We start from the raw sequence: 9,743 nt of genomic DNA on the forward strand, positions 1-9,743 counted from the left end.
AGATGGTCTGAGAATACATGGTATTTTTTACCATGGTCTCTCTATTTCCTTTCTCATTGGGGTTCAACTGATTTGGTGTTACCCTTGCATCCCTAGTTAGTTTTTTTTTTTTTTTTTGATAGCTACTTGCATCCCTAGTTTTGGTGTTTCTCAAAATAAAAATGTGAAAATAGAATAATACTAGTATGTTCCGTGTTTCCCATCCTTTTCCCACAAATTAAACAGAGCCTAGGGTTATATGCCATTCATGAATGCCACCTTATCCATTTTATTTATTTATGTGAAATCTGTACATGATTCATATTTGTTTGCATACAGGCCAGTCTATCTTAAAATGTTTGAAGTTAATATTTCACATTATCCTTTTGAGGACTGCAGTATAGGATATGGACAGCAAAGCCAGTTATACCATATTACTCTAATGATGCCCTACCTCTATTATCTTTTAACAATACCAAAATCCCAAACAGGCATATTATTGAGTACCTAAGTTGCGGGGGTGGATTATAGCCACCCCAATTTTTATTGGGCTTTCTCGGTTCTCGCATTGCATGGGCTTAGCCTCGCATGAGAAAATAGGAGGGACTTCGATGTGAACCCTAAAGACAAAACCAGCTGTTTTGCCAACTGTGCCATCAACACTTAACTACCCCTCGGGGGGCTTACGCCATCTATGAATCTGCTGGGGTGGAGTCTAAATAGAAGATAAAGGCTAGGGGTGAGAAAATGGGTCGGTTCTACCTGGAACTGAATTGAACTGACCTTGAACTGATCCTACCCAATCTGTTACCGTGTAGGGTCCAATTCCAAATTCTTTGAACTGATCCCCACCCAGGCTGATTCCAAGGTTTGGGATCTTACCCTACCTGAGGTCCCGAATTGATTTAGAGAGCTGACCTTGATTACCCTACTCAAGGTTCCAAACCGCCAAGATCCTTAGGTTTTAGGAGATGCTCCTAACGCATAAGGTGAAATTTCTTTGACCCATTGAAGAAATGCTCATTTCCCCACCAAAAATTCTTACAAATAGAGTTTAGTTTCTTGCTTGTAGTTTAGGGAAGGAGGTAGGATTGCATGTGATAGATTGGAGAACTCTCTAGTGTTGATTTGATGGGAATGGTCCTTCCGGATTGAGAAAGTGACTTGGACTTCCATCCTGAAAGTTTTTTCTTCATCTTCTCAATGAGCATTTACCAACCATGTACATTTGAGTTTTTACCTGTGGAAAAACATTGGTCCACCAAGATACTTCTTATGAGACATCATCTTCACTCCAAGAATGTTAGTGATACGATGCCATATCCTTCTATGAGTATTCTTGCTTAAATGGATAGATGATTTTTGGTAGTTTATGGCTTGACCCAACCACTTACAAAAGGTGTTGAGCAGCTCCAACATATGAGTAACTTTTGTCATAGAACACTTTCCAAACAAAAGATCGTTAGCAAACTGTAAGTGTTTTATTTTCATGCCTGATCTACCAAACTTTATGCCATGCAGCTCATTATACTCCAGCTTTATATTGAGAATGTGTGAGAGCACTTCAGTACATAATATGAAGAGATAAGGAGAAAGAGGGCAGTCTTGCCTCAAACCTTTTGTAGGAGCAAAAGATCTGCCCATGAACACCATTAAGTAAAATAGAGAATTTTGAAAATGAGAGCAAAATTATTGATTAAAACAAGGGAAGAAAGCATCTGCATCAGGAAAGCCCACCTAATTCTGTCATATGCTTTAGAGGAATCCAACTTTAGAGAAAATAAGAAGTCTTTCTTTTCTGCTTGTTCATGGAGTGAAGGATCTTTTGAGTGATGATTGTTTTTGTTACATGCCTCCCTGGTTTGAAGGCACTTGGAAAAGGGGAGAGGATAGATGGCAGAAGAGGCTTCAGTGTTTGAACAATTATCTTGGTGATAACTTTGTACAGCACATTGCTAAGGCCAATGGGTCTGTCTTTCCCGTGCTCAACAATACAACCTTTTGGAAGCAAACAAATATAGGTGTCATTAATATCTAATCTTTGTCGGGTCTCTAAAACAGTCTTGAACTAGAAAGATGGCATCATTTCCCAAGATATGCCAATACTTAAGGAACACCAGTGCATGATACCCATCTGGGCCGGGAGCTTTGAGGGCTGCAATGCTACATAGCCTCTTTGATTTCAGTGGTATCTGGAATCATACAAAGTCTCATGTTCACTTCATTAGTTATTTTAGGAGGCAAGCCACTAAAACCAGAGATGTCTAGAGAAGAGGAAGTGAACATATTATCAAAATAGTTGGATAGAGTGTCTCACTTATCTTTCTTCGAGATGATGTCCATTGTCGCTGAGAGTCCTTGAGCCAACGAATTGCATTTCTTCTCCTGTTTGAAGCACAGATATGATAGAAACGAGTGTTTCTATCCCCTTCATGTAACAAATGGGCCTTGGCTCGGGCTTTCTAGTACAGCTCTTATTGCACAAGTACATTTTCTAGCTCACATCTCAAACTGGGTTCAGTTTCGATCATGTTGCCAGCATCATTCGAACTCTGCTACTTAGATAATCTCTCTTCTAGAGATCTGATATTGGGTTCAATACCACTGTAACCGGCTCCTGCACTTCTTTCTTGAAAGCTTAAGTTGTTTATAAGGGTGGGGAAAACTAGTTTATTTGAACCAGTGCACTTCAAATCTAGTGATGTGGGCAGCAGTAGCTTCATTGAAAAGATGTAAAATAAGGGGGCAATGGTCACTTGCATAGTATGGTAAACGAATAACATTTGCAATTGGGAAGATACTCGGCCAATCATGCAAAATCAGAACCTGATCAATTCTGTTTTGAACAAGCTGGCCATACCCAAATCAATTAATCCACAAGTATCTGTTATGGCATTGAATGCTGTTGTAGTGCTTTTAGAAGGTGATTACCTCCCGACTTCTCAACTCAAGTGTAGAAGCAATGCAAGTTAAATTGCCATGCAAACTCCATGGATTTGAAGCAGATGCCGCAAATTATACTTTACCTTCTCTCGAGAAGATATAAGGTGGGCAAAGGTCTAATGGTTTCCATTAATTGCTCCCTTCCCATGGGAAATTTCCTGGGCAGCTGGGCCTCTGCTTAATTGTCCGTTCTTGTTGCCATGGATAATTTTTTAAGGAAAAATGACGTAACAGAATCCCATATGCCTGAAGATAGTTATTCTGAATTCTGCTCGGTAACTTTTTCCTCTTTTTTTTCCTCGACTTCAGCTGCCCTGAGTTGGAAGAACTGGTAAAGATTTGCCGGGAAAATGGAGCACTTGGAGCAAGGCTTACAGGAGCTGGATGGGGTGGCTGTGCTGTTGCCTTGGTCAAGGAGAATATCGTCCCACAATTCATCCTCAATTTGAAGGTTAGTCTTGTGTTCTGTCCGACCAGATTTTCTTGTCTTCTGTTAGGAAAAATTAACTTAAGCTACATGGTTTTTGATCTTCTTGGTGCTTATCTGTTTCAGGAATCATTTTATCAGTCAAGGATAGAAAGGGGGGTTATCAATAAGAACGATCTTGGCCTCTATGTTTTTGCTTCAAAGCCATCTAGTGGAGCTGCAATATTCAAGTTTTAGTTACACCAGTGTAAACATTGGTGGAAAGCTGTTTGGTCAGCTTTAATTAAGATGGATGATAATGTGATGTCCTTGTTCCCAGAAATAATCCTGCTTCTATCATGTTAGGGACATCTTTGCATAGTTTTCCTTATGAAGACAAAAGGTAAAAGGAAAAAAAAAACCCTTCAATGTTAAAGCATCAATACATATTAGACTATGTGGTCTGAATCATCTGATACGGCCTTTTGGCATGGGTGGAATGGCCCAGAATCACACATGTATCAGTTCAGGCTGGCTTGTATTGGCTATTTATCAGTTATGTATTGGTGTGTAATTAGGTTTTACATGGCCATTATGGGCTGAAGGGCCATTAGATTCTATAGCCTAGCATGGCCGTGTTTGGCCGAGCTTCTCCAAATGGGGGTTTTCATTTTTGTGATTTTTATGTTGTTGAAGCCAAAAGCTAATAAAGAATCACTTGGTCAAAAAGTTTAAAACAGGTTTTTAAAATGTAAAAAGTCCATTTGAAAAAGCAGAGAAAACCCTCAAAGAAGCTATTTCAAAAAAAAAAAGGGGGGGGGGGGGAAATCTATGATGCAGAAAAGATATGGTATGGAAAGAGTTTTGATCAATCAAAACCCACCCATGAATTTTGATAAATAATAGCTTATTTGCTACCATGTTTATGATTTCAGTTTATTGGTCAATTGTTTTTCGGGTATTATATCTTTTCCATATTCGAATCCCCCCAAAAAAAGCTGGTGAGTAGTAACTAATTATACACTAAAAAAGCGTTTTTTTCCCCCAAAAATCCCCTCTCAACAAGTTTTCCAAGAGGTTTTCCTATTGTTTCCTGATGCATAAACTTTGAATCTGGGTCGTCTTTTAAGTTTTAGTGTCATTAATATATTTTTGATATTTTAATTTTTCCAATCATATTCACGTGTTTCCAAATCATATCCCAACATGTCTCTTTAGAATGCTCTTGAATATGCCTACGTATGCTAGGGAAGGTAATATAAATGATAAAAATATAAGAAAATGCATATTGTAATCGTTTATTTGAACTTCAGCAAAACAGACAGGTATTTTATGATAATTTCTTCAAGAAGATCAATAAGTTGCTAAAATTAAGAAAGCTCAACTTATGCAAAAATTTTAGAATGTATAGGAATGGTATATAATATAAAAATGTACAAAGATCAGCAAGTGTAAACTAATAGAAATATCCTACACATAATAATTTATATTAATGCAGGAGCCAGGAATAAACATACCTTCAATTCCAAATCCTTATTAATTTGAATCCCTCCTTTATTAATCTACATGTTAATTCCATCACTAAAAAATTCTTTTTAAATTTTGAAAAAATCTATAATGCTGGAAAGGCTTTGGCAATCAAATCTCCATGTGAATTTTGTTGAAACCACACCAGATTGGTTACCACTAAGATGATGTCGGTTGATTAGTTACAAGTTTTTCTCATATCATGGCTTTCCGGCATCATAGTTGGAACCCTTAAATTTTAAATCCAATTTTTAAAATTTAAGTTTCAAATCCTTTCAATTAATTATAACACAAATAATAATATGCTTTCCCGATTATGCCTCTTTATTCTGCAATCCAGCCATATTATATATATATATATATATATATATATATATGCATTGGTATTTTGAACCTAGCATTAGTACTTTGAACCTTGTTCATCCCTAAAATTCGACCACTTCATTATCACCGAAGGAACTTTTAGACATGGTTTTCAAAATTGGATTGGATCTAAAGGTTGGACTGGAAAATTCAATCGGTTCCATTTCACCCAAAAATCACTTTTGGCCAAAAACCATTGATCTGGTGGTCAATGAGCCATCCGCTCATTTCACCCAAAAATCAATTCGGACAACGATTTTTGGACATTTTTAATTTCTTTGGTTAGAATGAGCCATCCGCTCAAACCGGACAGTTGGACCATTCAACTTGGGAATCAGTCCCAAAAACTTCCCTGTCCATGTTCGATCCAGATTTAAAATCCTTGCATTTGGATACCGAGCATCAATTTCTATCTACCATCAAGTACCAAGCCAGGAAATATTTTTGGAAGCATTGTGGGTGCAGAATCAATGGGAACATGCACAAATCTGAACCGTGGAACCATCGACTGATGGAAGCTTGAAATCTCCTAGGGTTTGTTTTTTAAAGAGATTCTAGCTGATAAGGGCAACTTTTGGGCCCTATTATCTATAAAAATGATCTTTTCAGCATAATTTTTAGAATATGCTAACTTTTTTAATTTTTATATCAAATATGGGCAAAAACACTGCTCATCTTCCTCTTCCTCCAGACCACTGAACAAATCTCCCCATCTCTCTCTCTCTCTCTTCTTCTTCACTGCATCTGAGATGTTCCAAACCTAGAGCATAACTGCTATGAGTTATTCTTCTAAAGCAGTTAGAAGAATACATGAAACACCATACCAGGTATACGAATCGACGGTTTGGTTCCAGCTAATAAGCCTGTTAGAGGTATCTGAAGCAGTTTTGAATGCCATTGAAACATGAAAATCAGGATTGGGGAAGATTTGTTCATGGTAAGGAGGAAAGAGATGAATAGTATTTCTGCCCTTATTTGATATATTTTTTTAAAAAAAGTTAAACTATTTTAATAATTATGTTAAAAAGATTATTCTTATTGATATTAGGGCCCAAAAGTTGCCCTTATCCGAAGCAATCATTTTTTCTAAACGACCAACATAGTTATAGATGTAGAAATTAAAACACATTTAATGTGTAAAAGTATACAAACATTCATGGCTTACTTCAGATTCAGTTCACAACTAAAATTTTATTTGTTCTAGTGACTGTGGGGACGTGCTACCCCGTCTTGTGTATCTCCTCTGGATTTATCAAAAAAAAAAATAATAAGGTTCACAACTAAAATTGTTTTTTTTATTCTAAATACTCCTATTTCCTTTTCCTTCTTTTTACCGTGAAGACAAGTAAATATATTTTACCCAAGAAAAAAAAAAGTTCCGTACTTCTATTTAATGTTTTCCATGTTCATATAAACAATTGACATGCCTTCACTCGTCAAACTTGATTACGCAGTGACCCATCTTACAACTAACTATCCATCAGGGTCCATCTCTAGAATATTCCATTTTAAAGAGTGAGAATGGGATAAGCCTGAGTCAGAATGGTGGATTAGGCTCTCAAGGGCCGTTTGATTTATAGTTGAAATCGAATGGTCTATTCCCAGTCTGTTTGGTTTATAAAGAAATTGGAATGAGAATTGACCTTTTCTTGCCACATTACGTCACAAAGAAAACCAGTTTTATTTTGCTCAAACATGTTTGTGGGCCTTATGGCGAAGAAGAAACTTTTCTGTTTTTTCTTCTTAAATTTCTAGTTTCAAGCAATTCTTTATTTCTTCCTGGCCGGCTCGGGCTGACTGGCTTCTTACGTTACTTCTATCGCTGCAATTGGGTGGCCTCAGGTTGGGAAAGGGGTGTCAATTGGACTGGATTTGGTCCAATCCGGTCCAGTCCAATGTGAGTCTATTACAAATGGATCTGGTCCAATCCAGTCCAATGTGAGTCTATTACAAATGAATCTGGTTCAATCCAGTCCAATGAATATTTTGGACCGGTCCAGAGACTGTCCAATCTGTTCAAATTCTTGTTAATTTAGATTGGTTTCAACTCAAACCTGGTCCATTGACCACTATGTTCTTATCTTCTATCAATGGACCAGATGTTGGCCCAATCCAATATAAATTCATTATGGATGGACCAGTTCTAATCCAATATGTCATATTGGTCCATTCAATCCGTCCAAATTCAATGTCTTATTGGCCCGTCCAATCCATTCAAATGGATTTTGATTTGGACGATCCAACCCAAAACTGGTCCATTGACACTCCTAGTTGGGATTTTGCTAAAATTTGAATAGGTCTTATCAACAAGCCGAGCCCTATGCAATGTAAATTCTGCAAGTTGGATACCTGATTTGCACCCTTAGTTACCTCTTTCCCTTTTTTCTTTGTGCATTTAGTCCTAAACCACTGGTTTGCGAACCAATGCCTCACGAAAAAAAACAGATAGCAGCATGTCTGAAATTCATGGGGTTAGCAGTGAATGGGCTGGTTTTGGGATGGACCCCATTCAAATCAAAAATCAATTTGGATGGATTTGACGGACCAATAAGACATACTGAATTGGACTAATCCAAACTTAATGGTCCAAAGTATTTCTTGGATTGGATTGATCCTGGTCCATCCGTAATGGATTTATATTGGATTAGATCAGATTGAACCAATATCTGATCCATTGATTGAAGATAAGAAAAGAAGTATCAATGGACCAAATTTGAATTGGAACCATTCTAAGTTAAAATCAATTTGAATAAATTAGACGGTTGGGACATTAAATTAAACTACTCCAAAATGATTCAAAGTATTCATCAGGTTTAATTAAACCTAATTCATTTGCAATTCATATTGGGCTGAATCGGAGTGGACCAAATCCGGTCCAATTGACAACCCTACATGGGGGTATGAATGGTTTTGTCAAATATCACATTTCTATCTTCGATCTTCTGTATAGTCCTCTGCTTGGTTGCACATTAAATGAAGGGTTAAAACTCCTCTTCGCTTTTATTACTCAACATTTTCCTTACCCTGACCTTTATATACAATTATACCTCGAGAGAACCCATATCAAACACTTTTTATATTTATAAAATATATACATATCTTTCGTCAGGTCAATATGAGTCCCCGTTATGTTCCAATTTTATTTATTTTTTAATGACAAAACTAATCTTGACTGACTGGTCTACTCTTCTAATAGATTTTCATATGAAAAGATTTATCTTTCTTACAAAAGTACTTTCTTGAAGTACTTCGTAAAAAAACACTTAGAAAAGTATTTCTATAGACTTTTGTAAAAGTATTTTTGTAGAAGTGCGTTTGTAAAAGTACTTTCGTAAAAGTGCTTTTATAAAAGTATTTCCATAAAAGTGCTTTTATAAAAGTACTTTTGTATAAATGTTTTTATAAAAGTGTTTTCAGAAAAGTACTTTTGCAAAAGTACTTTCGTAAAAGTTCTTCCATAAAAGTGCTTTCGTAAAAGTGCTTTTATAAAAGTATTTCTATAAAAAGTACTTTTCTAAAAGTACTTCCGTAAAAGTTTTTTTTTTGTAAAAGTGGTTTCGTGTAAAAGTACTTTTACAAAGTGCTTTCATGTAAAAGTACTTTTACAAAAGTGCTTTCGTAAAAGTACTTTTGTAAAAGTGCTTTTATAAAACTACTTGTACAAAAATGCTTTTATAAAAGTAATTTTGTAAAAGTATTTTTATAAAAATACTTTTGTAAAAATACTTTTCATAAAATTACTTTTATAAAAGCGTTTTCGTAAAAGTGCTTTTGTAAAAGTACTTTCATAGAAGTGATTTTATGCTAGCTTCAATTTTGACTGATTGCAAATTGGACAAATGTTTGGCATCATGATCAGATTATTGGAAATTTGGTTTTGGTCCAATTCAAACCAATAAGAATATGGACCAATTTATTTTGGATCGAGTCAATCCAATAATTATAATGGACCGCCGAAATCCAATTTGATAAGGTTTGGATTGGATTGGATCCAAACCAAAACCACAATTGACACCCCTACACATCGCACATCTCATACATGGCAAGTCCCAGTCTCATGGTGAGATGTGTGGTGTTAAATCAATTTGGTAGAGGGTTAAAAATAAACCTGTTCATGGACTGGGCATCTTGGCCCGACTCAGGCCATTTCATTCAATATCCTTCAAACCTTCCAAATCACAGCCAGCACTAGCAGCAGTGAGCACCTGAGCGGTATCATCTTTCATCTCCTTCCACAAACGGTGAATCAGCAGGCGATATCATCTCTCACAAGGCGGTACCCCATTTCCCATTCTCTAATTTTTAAATATACATTAGCACATTTCAGATTAGAGGCGGTGTCCCCATTCCCTAACAATGGTCGGTGGCATCTACAACAGAAGTCGGACAAGCGACAACCAGTGACAGAAAACCCCATCAGGTCTCTCTCTCTCTATCTCCTCCACTCCTCCACTCCTCTAGTTCGCCGACCCTTCTGAAATCATTTTAGTTTAGGCATTAGCTCGGGCTTGGGCTCGGGCTTCAG

The 9,743-nt window shown here is 36.6% G+C and overlaps 1 protein-coding gene across 1 annotated transcript in view; it reads left to right on the forward strand.

The window, feature by feature from the left end:
* Positions 1 to 3,912, forward strand: part of GALK (Mevalonate/galactokinase family protein) — a 28,147-nt gene extending 24,235 nt beyond the window's left edge. The window contains exons 12-13 of the mRNA XM_010260918.3: positions 3,232 to 3,373; positions 3,476 to 3,912. Of these exons, the coding sequence (XP_010259220.1) occupies positions 3,232 to 3,373; positions 3,476 to 3,586 (253 nt within the window). The 3' untranslated portion in view covers positions 3,587 to 3,912. The remainder of the gene's footprint in view (positions 1 to 3,231; positions 3,374 to 3,475) is intronic.
* Positions 3,913 to 9,743: the final 5,831 nt, after the last annotated feature.

The sequence above is a fragment of the Nelumbo nucifera genome, chromosome 3 (assembly GCF_055504915.1).
Source record: "Nelumbo nucifera cultivar China Antique chromosome 3, China Antique-T2T, whole genome shotgun sequence".
In the NCBI taxonomy this organism is placed as follows: domain Eukaryota; kingdom Viridiplantae; phylum Streptophyta; class Magnoliopsida; order Proteales; family Nelumbonaceae; genus Nelumbo; species Nelumbo nucifera.